Source organism: Corvus cornix, chromosome 9 (assembly GCF_000738735.6).
Source record: "Corvus cornix cornix isolate S_Up_H32 chromosome 9, ASM73873v5, whole genome shotgun sequence".
Classification (NCBI taxonomy): domain Eukaryota; kingdom Metazoa; phylum Chordata; class Aves; order Passeriformes; family Corvidae; genus Corvus; species Corvus cornix.
Window position 1 is genome coordinate 23,311,260 of NC_046339.1, and position 14,996 is coordinate 23,326,255.

Consider the following 14,996-nt stretch of genomic DNA (forward strand, 5'->3'; position numbering starts at 1 on the left):
CCCAAAATGCTCCCTCTCTGCAATGCCACTTCCATCTGATATTTGCAAGCCACTCCCAAAGATAGGTTCTCCACATCCTCACCCGTGAGGAAGCAGCAATTACCAGGAGCATCACTGCATGGAGCCCACGGATGGCTGCAGGAACGTCCTTATCTGGTTGGAAGAACCTGGATGTGCCAGGGCGTTAAGTGCCTCACTCCCCCAGCAGCAGCTCTGCAGATTCCAGCTGCCAGGCCGGCTCCTTATCAGGAACTCTGTGGAGATACCGAATCCCTCACACCAGTTATCAGAGCCCTTTTGCTTATTTTAAACACATTTCTTTGATTTCTTCCCATGGCTCCTCACTGAAATTCCTGTGCTGAGCTCAAACAGCATCCTGTGACAATCCACTGGCACCAGCAGGAATTCACCTGACAGGGATTTCTCAAGCTGAGTTACCACAGCCTCGAGCACACAAAATCCATGGGTCATTTGCACATGTGTTGTGCTGAAAAAATATCTGATGTGAGGTACAAAATACTCCAAGGGCGCTGCTTCCCAGTGGGATTGCATGGGCGCCCTTCATGTGCCGGGTGAGGGTTTTAACACCAGCACTCGGATTGGTGACTTTTCCTCCTTATTGTTATTGATCTTCCTTCTCTTCAAAATGATTCCCATCCATCAGCTACCACAAAAATGTTTCAACTCAATGCCCTGACAGGAATTCCGCTGTTATGGCAGTATTTCCACTTGCCTCTGATGAGCACCAGCTGACCTTTCCACACTGTAGTTTAGAGCACACATCATGTGTCCTCCCAGACAAAATAGCAGGAAGCCTTCTCAGGTCCCAGCACAAAGGTTGTTGAACACTCCGGGGAGCTGATTCCAAGTGTCAAACTCTAGGGAAGAAAATAATTAAATAAAACAAGGTCACCTCTTCATTCCCACCTTCTTTTGCCATGTCAGCCTCGCCCTTGGCTGCAAATCTGGACACAGCTACCATGGGAAACAAAGGACTTGAGGCTGAACAAGGAAAGTGTTTTGATCCTCCAAGGTGTCTTGAGTTACATGGAAAAACCACAGTGCAGCCATTCTCTGAGCGCTGTTTCCAGGTGCCCTTCATCTCCCTGAACACCTCCGCAGCTCTCAAACCATCACTTACGAAGCCCTGTCTGTTCTCAGCCTTCTCCCCTCTCCATGGTTTGATCCTTCACTCCAGAGTGACTCCTCCATCTGAGTCCACCGAAGAACTCTGCCCTCTGTCCTCAAAGGGAATCCCATCCCACTCTGTCCTTCAGCTGGCTTCCCACCTAAGCCACCGACTTAATGCTCAACACCTCTTGCCTTTTACTCCTTCTTGCCTCGTCTTTACTTCTGGCATTACCCTCCCAAGAAAGAAAACCTGGGAGCCACAATCTTCCTCATTTCTTCTTTCCTGTAACCACAGCTTTCTGTTCTTCATCTCCTTGCCTCACCTCCCAGCCACACTCCATCCAGGGTCACACTGAGACTTTTCCATGTTCTTTAAGACCAGAAGTTACTGACAATGTTCTCCTTCCAGAAGGCTGTCTTTCCAGTCTTCTACCCAAGTGACCTGCCCCTCAAGAGTTTCCCCAAAAGCCCATGGAGGTAAGATACAGCACATGCAGCAAAATCCCAGCAGGAAAGTTATTTGCAGTCTCAGGTACAACAAATCCCTGCAAGGAATCTACTCAAGGTAGCTCTGCTATCAGCAGAATGCCTATCGTAGAATCATTGTATCATTAGGGTTGGAAAAGACCTCCAAGATCACTGAGTCCAACCTTTGACCACAGCCCACCATGCCCAACAAACAGTATCATGAAGTGCCACACCCACTTGTTTCCTGAACACTTCCAGGGATGGGGACTCCACCACTGCCCTGGGTGGAGCAGGTGGCAGCCTCATCCCTGTAGATGAAGCCTGATTAAACAAAAGCAAATTTCCAAAATTAAGAGTTGTACCTGTACCCTGACCCACACTGAACCACTTCCCAGTCTCTGTGGATGAAAGCAGGGGAGCAGCAGCCTGGGGAAGGGAAAGCTGACGCACTTCCCGCTCCCACAGCTCTGAGTGGAGCAGGTCCAGGTGCAGCACATCCCTGAGCCACGTGCAGCCCACAGTGGTCAGATGTCACCTGTGACACCCCTGGGGTGTGAGCAGAGCTTGCACAAAACACATCCTGTGTGCATGCAACTCTGCCCTGGGCACATAGAACAGGCGGATCATTTTCACCCTGGGCTGTTCTCCAACCTCACTTTTAGAGCTGTGATCTCCACAGATCCCGCTGCAACACTGACCTGGATGTCAGGAACTGCCACTGCTGACTTCAACACCCACGTCACTGTCAAGTCCTGCCACTGGTACCAGTTCTCCAGGTCAGAATGGAGAGACCACACACCCAAAGCCCTGCTGCTGTCCCCACACTCAGCCACTCCAAACTCAACCAAACAAAACCAGTTCCAATTCTGTCAGGCAAGCACAGCCTATCACAACATGCCCAAACTTGAGCCAGCAGGAAAACTTCCTTCCAGGAGAAAGCAAGGCTTGGGTCACTGGCCACAGGTACCAAACCCTGGAGTACAGACAGGAAAGCTCCGGCGTTTTGAGGGACACAGACCACACAAGGCTCTACCTCACGTCACTCTAATTAGAGAGGATTAATTTTCTTCAGCAACTGCAGAAAGAACAGAAGCTGCACATCTGCATGACCCAGCCAAATCCAGCTGCTCGTACTTGCACAGCAGTCTCCCGAAATGCTCCGATGGCTCCGGAGCCTGTCAGGGCAATGTCCCACCCCTGCAGTTGCACAAACACTCGAGGCAGCGGGTGCTCGGCTGCACATGGTGAGAGACAAAAGGCAACTCTTCATGCCCCACATTGTGCTGAAGCACAACCCGCCTCGTGGTGCCACCAGGCAGAGGATGCAGCCTCCAGTTCACCAGGAAAACTGGGAGCTATCCTGCAAGTAACTTCGTTACACATAGAAAAAGCCTGAATCTATCACATATTTTGCTGAAAAAACAGGCTCAGTCCTCTTAGGCAATGTTCAACTTAAAACAACCCGGGGTGGAATGGACCTTTGGGTTAAGGAAGGCAGCAGGATAACACCTGAAGTCTCAGGGAGCAGTTCCACAGGGAGGCAGGTTATCCATCTTCCCTTCCTGCCAACTCCAACCTAACCACCACCAACGTGCACAATCCACACAAAGGGCAAGGTGAGGGACCAAGCTTTCACATTAGGTGTAATAGAAAAACATTCTTTACTCTGCAAGTGTCTTTACAAATATATATTTATATATTTAAGCCCATTTCAGGCCATAAAAGCCCATAAAAAACAACCAGTACCTTTTTGAACAAGAGAAACTGCAGAAGCCTGAGGTGACAGACTCCCACCCAGGAGGGGCTGCTCTGGCGCTTCTCTGAAGGCCTTTAGTTAGCACATAAAACCATCTCAAAAATCCTTTGATGTGAAAGGAGGGGCACCATTCTTACCCCACCTTCCCCACTCTCTGTATGAGGTAAACTGGGATCACTTTTACATCATCACTTTAGAAAGGAGATGTTGTATCCTGAAGACCAGCTTTTCCAAGAACATTTGTGAACGGGTTAAAAGGTAAGATGTGTGGATCCAACCAAAATGTGCTGTTGTCTCAAAATAGAAGAAGTTGATACTAAAAAGCTATTCCAGATACATACAAGTACAAACACTAGAGCTGGTCAGAAAGATTCAGTTTCAACTTTTTTTTTTTAAAAGCAGGGAAAATTTTCTGCAGTGCGGCTTTTCATTTCCCCTCTCCTCACTTTTATACCAGTTCCATAAACCCTTCTGAAAAAAATCACGTGTCTGTTGTCAGAGTGCAAAGTCCATCCAAATCTCGTGTTTCAGTTCACTATCTCTACACTTTACAAATCCTGATGGCAAACCAAAAGGTCTCAATTTAACTTAGCAAAAGTGATATCTAGAAAATATTCAACACCAAGAGGTCTTACAAAAAAACTTGAGACTACTAAGGCATTCTAAGGCACAGTGTTTTGGAAGAAGTGCTTTCTCCCTGTAGTGTTGCTTTATACACATCACGTGTGCGAGTCCGAGGGATGCATGGAGCTGCAGATGGATGCCATGGCTTCTCCCAAGCAGGGAATTCCACCTTCTGCTGCTGTTTCAGACGTAGGCTCCCAACGCTGCGTGGAATTCAGTGAGACATTGCACCAGCTGCTGAAACTTGGGTCTCTCCTCAGGATCTAGGGCCCAACAGCAGGCCATCACAGCAAACCTGCAACACAGAGGCACACAGAGCACAGGGGAACGTCAGCCAGGCAACCACAGCCCCAGCCTGAAAGGCAAAACAGCATTTGTCACTGGAAAACTGGCTGAGCAACCAGAGATCGACAAGGAGCCCTGGATCTTATGGTTCACAATGCTGAACAGCTCCTCCCAAGGATGGACACCAGGAATGACGAGCAAAGGGGCTGTGACCAGAGGTGCTGGGTTGATTTAGGATATGACCCATGGCAATCCAGGCAGGAGCAGTACACAGGTCACTGGAAATTGCTCAACTGCCGTAAAAGCATGGAATGGTTTGGGTGGGAAGGGATCTTGAAGATCATCCCATTCCAGCCCCTTCCACTAGCCCAGTGTGCTCCAAGCCCCCCTCCAACCTGGCCTTGGACACTTCCAGGGATGGGGCAGCCACAGCTTCTCTTGGCAACCTGTGCCAGGGCCTCCCCACCCTCACAGGCAGGAATTCCTTCCCAATATCCCATCTAACACTGCCCTCTGGCAGTGGGAAGCTGTTCCCTCTTGTCCTGTCACTCCATCCCTTGTCCCAAGTCCCTTCCCAGCTCTCTTGGAGCCTGTTTAGGCACTGGAAGGGGCTCTAAGGTCTCCCTGGAGCCTCCTCTGGTCCAGGCTGAACATTCCCAGACTGTCTCCAGAGCAGAGGGGCTCCAGCTGTCAGAGTATCTCCATGGCCTCCTCTGGACTCGCTCCATCAGTTCCACATCCCCAGAGCTGGAGGCAGTGCTCCATGAGGAATGTTTACCCCAGGGTTTGTCTGACAGGCAGAACAAACAGGCAGGGAAAGGCAAGCCCAGCTCTCTCTTCGGCCAGCCTGGCTTAACACACCAAACACAAAGCAGCCCCTTTGTCCTTCCCCAGCAGAGGCACTCACAGTTCATCAGGGCAGTTGATGGGTTGAGCTATTCGATAGCCATCCTTTAAATAAGCTGCCATCTCGAAGGGGTCGATGTCCACGTACGGGGTCTGTCCCAGGGTCATCAGCTCCCACAGTGTCACCCCGAAGGCCCACTGCAAAGGAACAGGGCAGGCATTAAGGAAACATGCTGAACCCCCAGAGCTCCTCCAGGCAGGGCACAAATCAGCTGTAAGGAAGATTACACACAGTAAGAAAGCTTTACAGAAATGCTCTATACAACCAAATTCAATGTGTCTCGAATTAGGCTAATTAAGAATCACAGAACTGGCGAGAAGCTGTGGCTGCCCAATCCCTGGAAGTATCCAAGGCCAGGCTGGATGGGGCTTGGAGCATCCTGGGCTAGTTGAAGGTGTCCCTGTCCATGGCAGGGGGTAGGATCCAGATGGTCTTAAGGTCTCTTCCAACCCAAACCAACCTGTGATTCTAAGAAGTTTACCTAAACTTAAAATCTTAGTGCACTAAGATTTCAGTGCTAAAAATCATGTGTTTTTTAACAAGACATTACAGAACACCTAAATCTAAACAAAACTGAACACTGCACCATTGTCTAGTATAAAACTGTTATCTACTGTTTTACATTTTACTTCTCCAAAATGTCTCAAAATGCCTCAAAGAAGTCTGTGAAATTCAAAGGCTCAGAAGAGCAGACTGAATAAAATTTTAATTTTTTGATTCCGAATCATCTGTGTATTTGGAGAGTATGCTCAGGAACAGGACTCAGGGAAAAAAAGAGATTTCATCTCAGCAAACCTGACAGCTGGATCAGCATTCAACACATTCAGCCGACAATCCTTGCCAGAAGGAGCTCAAAGTGATGAAAAATCCATCAATTAATGCACGCGTAAGCTGAGTACAAGGAAAATGATTTATTATCTGGTATCCAGAGACCCGGGAGAGCAAACAGAAATGGGGCTGACACTGCATGCTTGTGACTCACTGCTCAAGTTACACATCATCGTTTATTAAAAAGGGGCAGAATCCTGCAAGGCTCACACGATTCTTGTTTTAATCAAGAGAAATCCCACCACTGCCTTGAGCAAAGCCTTAGGGAAGGAATGTTTTCAGGTGGGAAGGGCAGAGAAGGGCAGGGGTGCAGATGTGGCCACGCTCCAAACAGCCACAGAAGGATATAAAGCCCCTTTTTACCCGCGGTGGAGAAGAGTGCTGAGGGACAAGGGGTGGTCATGAAGATGAGATAAAGGGTGATTCAAGCAAAACCACTCTGGGAATACAGCTGTTCTAACTCCATAGGTAGCTGCATAAAAATAGCACGAAGAAGTGCAGAGCTTCATGTCCAACAGCAGGAAAACCACGGAATTAAGATTCAGCAGGAATCGTGGTTTGTTTTCCTACACTCTGGCTGACTGATAGAGCTGCTGGCAGGGGAGCAACACATTATTGGGAAAGTTTCAAGCCAGCGAACACATTTGAAGGAAAGTCATCCAAAAAGCAAGCCTGGAACACGTCCCATGGCATCTCTGCAGACGCAGACACTGTTTGTACCACACTTCATCACCCGTTCCCTGTTACATGGAACGGGTTTGTTCCTACCAAACCCACAAAAACATCTGACATCAGCTTTTTGTGAAAAGAGTCCAGGTAGATGCAAAGCTGATACTTAGGGCAGATGGTGTTTTCTACACCCAGAAAAAATGTCCACTTTTGAACTCTACGAAACTCAGATGGTCACGTGTCTGCAGTTAGAACTGTGTGTTAAAAGGTGGGTGGCATTTATCGCTGTGCAATGAAAAAAGGACTTCTGGGTTAAAATGGGCTGGAAGAGATGCTGAATTGCATTGAGTTTTCAAAAATGGTTACATTACTGAGATTTACTCATCCTAATAAAATTCCACATCTCACTGCCACTGTTACATAACCTTTGATTTCCCAGTCCTCACAAACAGCAAATGCTTTCATGTTCCAGATTTAAAAAAAAAAAAGTAGAAATAAAAAACCCCCACCATTTAATTGAGTTCATTTAGCACTCTAAAAACATGCTTTTACAGGCAACCTCCATTTCCTTTTCTGTCTTCAAGTTTGGTGTAACACAAACCCCCACGTGTTTTCCAATGAATACACATGGAGCAGAGCTGGAACCTTCCCTTCCTTCCTTCTTTTCCTTGTTGTTTATGTGGCTGCAGCACTAGTACAGAGACCAAGGAGGAAAAAAAAACCAACCAAAACTTCTCTAAAATTTCCCAAACTGGCACCTGACCACCATCCTGGATGGGAGGCATCCAAGGACACCGAGGGAGCAGGCTGAGGTCACTGCAACAGTGCTCTTATCTTTGAAAGGTCACCTCCCACCAGGGGAGGTTCCTGGTCACTGGAATAAAGGCATCCTCTGGAAGAGCTGGGATCCAGGGAACTATGGGCCACATAGTCAAACATCAGCTCCTGCTACTGTTAGGGAGCTCCTGTTATCCTGGAACTCGCTCCCATGAATAGGAAGCACAGAGACATCTGGGAAGAGCCAGTGTGGATTCATGAAGGGAAGCTGTGCCTGACCAGATCTTTGCTGAGCAGACAGAGCACAGGGTGAACAATGGATGTCCATCTTGACTTCCAGAGGGTGCTGGGGCACTGCCCAGGCTCCCCAGGGAATGGGCACGGCCCCGAGGCTGCCAGAGCTCCAGGAGCACTGGGACAATGTTCCAGGGACGGGGTGGGATTGTTGGGGTGTCTGTGCAGGGCCAGGAGCTGGATTGATGATCCCGGTGGGTCCCTTGCAACTTGAAATATTCTATGAAAAGCAGACTAGTTCCAGTACAGCTCCCTGAACTTGATTGTGTTTCCTGCCAAGGGAACAGGGAGCAAGGGGCAATGTGGGTGTGCACAAAAGGCCTGACTGAGCCCTGAGCCATCTGCCATGAGCAGCTGATGCAGGAGTGGGTGCAGAGATGCTGCTCTGAACAGGCCACTGTTATCTATCCAGTGCCATGATCCCCTGCCTCAAGCTCTGGGGTCCCCAACATCACAAGGATGTGGAGCTGCTGCAGTGAGTCCAGAGGAGGCCACAGAGATCCTCCAAGGGCTGGAGTCCCTCTGCGCTGGAGCCAGGCTGGGAGGGCTGGGGGGGTTCACCCAAAGAAGAGAAGGCTCCAGGGACACATCACAGCACCTTCCAGTGCCTAAAGGGGCTCCAGGAGAGCTGCAGAGGGACTATGGAGAAGGGATGGAAGGACAGGGTACTGGGGAATGGCCAGAGGGCAGCATCAGATGGGATTCTGGGAAGAATTTCTTCCTTGGGAGAGTGGTGAGGCCCTGGCACAGGGTGCCCAGAGAAGCTGGGGCTGATCCATGCCTGGAAGTGTTCCAGGCCAGGCTGGACAGGGCTTGGAGCAGCCTGGGCTAGTGGAAGGTGTCCCTGCCCATGGCAGGGGGTGGAACTGGATGGGCTTTAAGGTCCCTTCCCACCCAAGCCATTCTAGGATTCAGTGATTCTCCAACAGCTGATAAAAGAGAAAAATGTCAACAAAACACATTTTCAAAATATAAGAGGCGGGGGAAAAAACCTCACCACATCACTAGCACTGGAAAATTCATTGTTGACCAGGCTTTCCAGAGCCATCCAGCGGACTGGTCTGTTCTCGTTGTCCCCCAGGCAGTGGTAGTCCATGGGGAACAGGTCCCGGGACAGCGCGTTGTCCGTGATCTTCACCTGCAGTGCATCGTCAATGCTGGGCACAGAGAACAGCACGTTCAGCCAAGCCAGCAGCACAGCTTCACAGCAAACAGTTCAGCTCAGCCCTAAATTGCAGACTCAGGATCTAACTGGGGAGTGCTAATCCACATCTCAAGCACTGGCACTCTCCTGCATCAAGACACACTTACTCTGTGATTAGCAAATATTATCACAGCACCTATTTATTCTGTGCCAACTGATAAGCACTAAAGAAATCAGCAGGCTTGATTAAATAAAACCAAACATTTACAAGTGCAAAAAAATACCGTTAAAGCAAACAAGTAACTGCCTCAAGTTACTCCTGCTCCTTGGAAGATGCCCTATCAGAGCAATTAAACACCTTTTAGCTCTAGTACTTCTGTGGCAATAATGAGGCAAAGATCTAAGCAAAGCAAGAGCCAGTAACCTCTTTAAGCAACCAGTTCTCTTTGTGGTCCAAAAGCTTGTCTCCAATCAAGCCATCTGGTGAAAAACTGTTTATTCCCTCCACAAGAGATATTGATGCTTGTCAGAAATAGGGCACTAAGGGAAACTTATTTTAATGAAGAAAAGATGACTTGAGATAGCTCAGAGAATTTGCCCCCTCTGGGGTGTGATTCAAACTCTTTGAACTTAAAACTGTGTGTAATAAAGTTCAGTGTTCTCATGAAGAGATGATGTCAGAATATGGCAAAGATGTTGGCTTCAGCATTGTAGGACAAAAATACAGAAGGAACATTGGGTTGGGGGCATTGTAACAAAATGGTTTTTGTTGTCTTCTCATCTTGCCAATTATTTATTTATTTTGATGAGAAAAATGAAATATAAATGCTCAATCTGTGTGGTTCCCTCTTTACTATCTCAGATACCTTTTTATTTATCTTATCTCTATGCACTTTCAGGCCAGTTTGTTATCCTCAAAATTTACAGACCAGGATCTAGTCAGGGAATTTCCTAGAAGACCCATCTGAAAACAAATGCAATCCAAAGGGAAGTTCCCCAGCGATTAGAGAGCCCTGACGTGTGTCATCCTCATGTCCACTGTAATTAGACCCAACTGTGTCAAAGGGACATGAGACCAAAAGCATTTCCTCCCTTAAACCTGCCAAGATCACTGGAATCCTGGCTCCCTTCCCAAAATTAGGACACAGGTCTGATGCACTTCCCAGCCTTTCACCACCCAGAGCAAACCTGGGGAACAAGGAGGGGCAGGTGGAACGAAGTCCTTCAGGGGACCCTGGCTAGTGGCAGCTCTTTCCCTTTCCAAACATCAAGCTCCAGGTGATGTCCCTGATGTTTGTGATCTCTGTCTCCTGTGTCCCACTTCCTCCTCAGTGTGCTCACCAGTGAGGAAAGGCAGCAGAAATGAGGAACAGCATCTCTCATCCTGAACATCCTTACGTGGCACAAGAGCAGATGGAGAGTGAGCAGAGATGGTGGTCACTGAGTGACTGGGTTTCTAGAAGGCCACCAAACACCTCCATCTCTGCATTTTGGGGTATAGTCCAGCCTGAAGATGGTCTCAAACCCCACTCTGGCATTCCTGCCATTCCAGAGCACATTTGCATCTATCCATCATTTGGCAACTAAGAAATCTACCAAAGAACAAAGTATTTAACTCAATTTTTAAGGGAAAAAAATGAAGAAAACCAACTTCAAACAAAAATCTATCCATCGATAAACTGTCAAAGATATTCCAAGATTCATTAAAGTTGAAGGGAAGCTTTAATTCTTTCCAAGCCTTTGAAAAAGTGATAGACAAACCCAGCTGAAGCATTTACAGAGAGGATGTTCTGTGTCCTTTAAAACCACTCTTCCTGCTTCTCCTTGGCTTTGGAGGAAAACAATTTCACGGACCAAACCAGTGACCCAGAACCTGCCTTCTGAAGAGCAGCTCAGGCTGACTGCAGGGAGCTGCAGCTGCTGAGGGGACAGTACTCACACGCAGTTCCTGGCAGCCAGGTCTTTGTGGATGACCTCCCGTCTGGCCAGGTAGCTCATCCCACAGGCGATCTGGATGGCCATATGTACAAGATCCTGCTGGGAGATGGCCTGCAAGAGCCCAGAGCAGCAACCATCAGCCCCTTCAGCCCAGCACCTGCAGGGTTACTGGGTTTGCTGGGTCCCAGTGCCCCCTCCCCTCCCCTTGTAGTCCTCACAGACACGACCACCTACTGACACTCATGGAGGTGCCTCACTTTTAACTTCTTTTTTTGATGTGCCAAGGGAAAATACTCCCATCTTGCAACTGCCTCACTCTTTGTATCTACTTTTCCTTTGATTAGAGGTGGACATAGACAAAAATGGTCCATTTTACCCCTCTTCCCACACCTTTTTCACTTTGTTTCCCTGGAAACCAGCTTACTTCCAGTCAAAATCCTTTTTGCTCTCCAAAACTAGTGTCAAAGGCTGTTCCTGCAGCTCCTTTTGCAACTTCACTGTCCCATCGTAATTAAAATCTTCCACGCATTTATAGCTTGGGATACCAAAAGTAGTATCAGTAAATCTGAAATTTCTCCATACACAATTTCCCCTAACTTAATCCATAATTTTCTCTATTTGTTGATATTATTTTAGGATGCATTGATTGAGCTCCTACCCTAATGAGATGTGACTCAGCTTCCTGCTCTCTGAACACCCAGGATAAACAGCCAGGAATGTTTTCCTGGTGGGAATCAAGGCAAACACTTGCTGGGGAGCCACCTCTGCAGTTCTCCTGCTGTCACACCAAACAGGAGAGTGCCACAACCATTCCTCTGGTGGCACAAACTCAGGTGCCAGACCAACTGGAGACTTAATGGGCACAAAGTCCCCCATGCCCGAGGGTACCTGAGGATTGTTGGCTTCCACCAACTTGCACTGTCGCAGGAAGAGTTTAAGGTTCCCCCAGTTCATGTAGGGCAGCAGCACCATTGGTTTCTCTCCCTCCTCTATACAGACATGAGTGATAGGCAGCAGATTCCTGGAAGACAGAGAAATTCCTAACCTTATGGAACTGGAATTTGATAAAAATACTTTTGATTCCTAAACGTGGTAACAAAATTAATTCAGCATGGAAGAAAAGCATTGAATCTTGTATTAGGAGACGCAGAGCACAACATGTCCGAGTAATTGAAGCCCTAGACATTACTTCTTTTAATAAACAAAATATTTGACTACTTTCCTGTTAGGAAGAACCCTCCAAATGTTTTCACTTGGTCCAAGAGGGCTGACATAAACTGTTGTGAATACAGGTTACCATTTGTACTCAGAAGTGCTATATCCTGAACTGCTAAGTGTAGCATTCTAAATCAACTACAGATATAAAACATATAATTCCGTTACAGCAGTTTAATAAAAAAAAAGTCACGACATCATGTTTGATTCACTGCAAAGTGACAGAACAGAACATTTGAGTTCTGAACCAGCCACTTTAAAGGTCCTTTCCAAGCCTTTTGTGGCTCAGGTAACCCCCACGCTGCAGTGACTCTGCCCATCTTCCTCAGAAGGAATATATTATTATATATATATATATCAATATGTAAATTCATAGAAACTCAAACCAAACTGGATACAGTTTCAATTTCCATTAATCACTTTTTAAAATACCCGTATTTTCCATTGGAAACCATTAGTAAAAGTCACCAATGACTTACAATTGTTTTTAATTTTGACTTTTGAATTTTCTTGCTCTTTCCTGAAGATTTCTCACAGCCAGGTGTCACATCCATGAGCTCTAGAGACCCATGAAGGTCCCAGCTTTAAAGGCAGGGTAGGGGAGAAAAGCTTTTTGGAATTTTTTTAAAGAGTTTGCCTTATAAAAGGGAGGACAAGAGCTCATTTGGAATGATGAGAGCGGGGCAGGTTCATTTGGTTTCTATTTTAAGTATGTTTCACCAAGAACCTGCTACTCCTGTATTTTAGGCAAGGCCTTTACTACATAAGGCTGGGAGAGCTGGGAATGTTCAGCCTGGAGAAGAGAAGGATCCAGGGAGACCTCAGAGTCCCTTCCAGGGCCTAAAGGGGCTCCAGGAGAGCTGGAGAGGGACTTGGGACAAGGCATGGAGGGACAGGACACAGGGAATGGCTTCCCACTGCCAGAGGGTAGGGATAGATGGGATCTTGGGAAGGAATTCTTCCATGGAGGGGTGGTGAGGCCCTGGCACAGGTTGTCCAGAGCTGCCCCATCCCTGGAAGTGTCCCAAGGCCAGGTTGGACGGGGCTTGGAGCACCCTGGTCTGGTGGAAGGTGTCCCTGCCCATGGCAGAAATGGGCTTTAAGGTCCCTTCCCACCCAAACCACCCTGGCATTCCGTGATTCTACAGAAGTGTTGCTGAATTCCCAACAAACAGCTCCCTCTTCCCAGGGAGCTTTAGCCCAGGTACTTCCACCTCACAGGGACATGGATTTGCCACCAGCCCTGCCTGCCCTACCTGTGGTGAAGCCCTCTGAGTTTACAGCTTTCCGTCAGCATCATTGTCACCTGCACCTCCGAGGCTTGATCTGAGGGAGAGAGGAACCACAGATAAACTTTGGAAACAAATCAACACATTAATTAAAATTCGGTCCAGATTTGCAAGTCACTTGAGGTCATTTGAGCATGAACAGAACTTGTTTGCCTCCTTTTTTAAAATGGCACTTACAAAAAGCCCCGAAGTTCAAGGCCAAGTTCTGAGGCTCATTTTTGCTGAAAGGAGTGGGGTGAAGCCCAGAAAGGAAATCAAGCACATTCCAGGTGCTGGCAGGGCGTAGCTCTGCACTTTCTGACAGCTTCTAGGCACTGGGCACTGTGGTCCCATCCCCATCCTGCACGGGACTGGTGCCCATGGAAGCAGTGGGATGTGCCAAGTGCTTCCCCACCACAGATGTGCTCTGAGGACACTGCTTTGCTGCTGAGTTACCACTGCAGGTACAGTTGTTTACTGCCCCATGGCTGGAGGCTGTTTATGTCTAGATGTACTTATCTCCATGCTCTCTGCTTGACACACTTGACTCTTGGTAACCTTAGAACTGTTTGCTGTTCTCTTCCCCACCTTTGAAAATGAATAAATAAATAAAACTCACTGCTGCCAGCTAAAACTCAGGCACCTGTGATAACTCCAGTGACCCACAGCAATCAGAGCATCCACAGGGCAGAAGCACAAGTGGTGCCTGGAACCCCTTCCCCAGCACCATTTGTGTATTTGGGGGGTTTTGCCCCCTTTGGTGGCAAGAACCTCCAGGGAAGCTTAAGGAGATGTCAACGAGAGCTCTCCCAATCCCACCCTCCTCACACCTGGGAGCATTTTCCTCTTCTCCCTCGTGCTGGGACTAGTTCTGGCAGGGAGCTGGCACAGGAGAGCCCAGCACAGCCCAATGAGCTCTCCTTGCTGCACTAGAGGGAATTTACATTGTGGATGAGTCAAGCCAAGGTTTTACTGCCCTGGGAGGAAGAATAGGCAAGAAATCCTCTGCTCTTTTCCCTCCTTCAAGATCTGATCCTGCTCCCTGTACAGCCCTGACACCCTTTCCTAACTAAGCCTGAGCCCTGCAAAAAAAAACAACTTTGGCTGAGTGAAGAATGATGGGAGCACTCTGGAGAAGCCCAGAGGTGCCACTAAATTAGTGACAATTATGGCTGCGGTATATTATGGGATACATCAACCAGTGTTTTTGGGCTCATCACTACAAGGACATTGAGGGCTGGAGCGTGTCCAGGGCAGGGAACAGAGCTGGGGAAGGGGCTGGAGCCCCAGGAGCAGCTGAGGGAGCTGGGAAAGGGGCTCAGGCTGGAGCAAAGGAGGCTCAGGGGGGACCTTGTGGCTCTGCACAAGTCCCTGACAGGAGGGGGAAGCCGGGGGGATCAGGCTCTGCTCCCAGGGAACAGGGACAGGACAGGAAGGAATGGCCTCAGGCTGGACCAGGAGAGGTTTAAGCTGGATATTGGGGAGTATTTCTTGACAGAAAGGATGGTCAGACATGGGAACAGGCTGCCTGGGGCAGTGGTTGAGTCCTCATCCCTGGAGGGATTTAAATCTGTGTGGATGTGGCACTCGGGGACATGGGTCAGTGGTGGCCTTGGCAGTGCTGGGGGAATGGTTGGACTCGATGGCCTTGGGGGGGGTTTTTCCAACACCAACAAAGCCAGATATCCCTCA

General features: G+C 48.3%; 1 protein-coding gene across 2 annotated transcripts in view; it reads right to left on the reverse strand.

The window, feature by feature from the left end:
* Positions 1-3,272: 3,272 nt before the first annotated feature.
* RYK (receptor like tyrosine kinase) overlaps positions 3,273-14,996 on the reverse strand; it is a 55,497-nt gene continuing 43,773 nt past the window's right edge. For both annotated transcript variants that reach the window (XM_039556990.1, XM_039556991.1), the window contains exons 10-15: positions 13,293-13,362; positions 11,710-11,842; positions 10,823-10,932; positions 8,737-8,896; positions 5,172-5,308; positions 3,273-4,274 (exon numbers count right to left, since the gene is read on the reverse strand). In XM_039556990.1, coding sequence (XP_039412924.1) covers positions 4,163-4,274; positions 5,172-5,308; positions 8,737-8,896; positions 10,823-10,932; positions 11,710-11,842; positions 13,293-13,362 — 722 coding nt within the window. In that variant the 3' untranslated portion in view covers positions 3,273-4,162. The remainder of the gene's footprint in view (positions 4,275-5,171; positions 5,309-8,736; positions 8,897-10,822; positions 10,933-11,709; positions 11,843-13,292; positions 13,363-14,996) is intronic.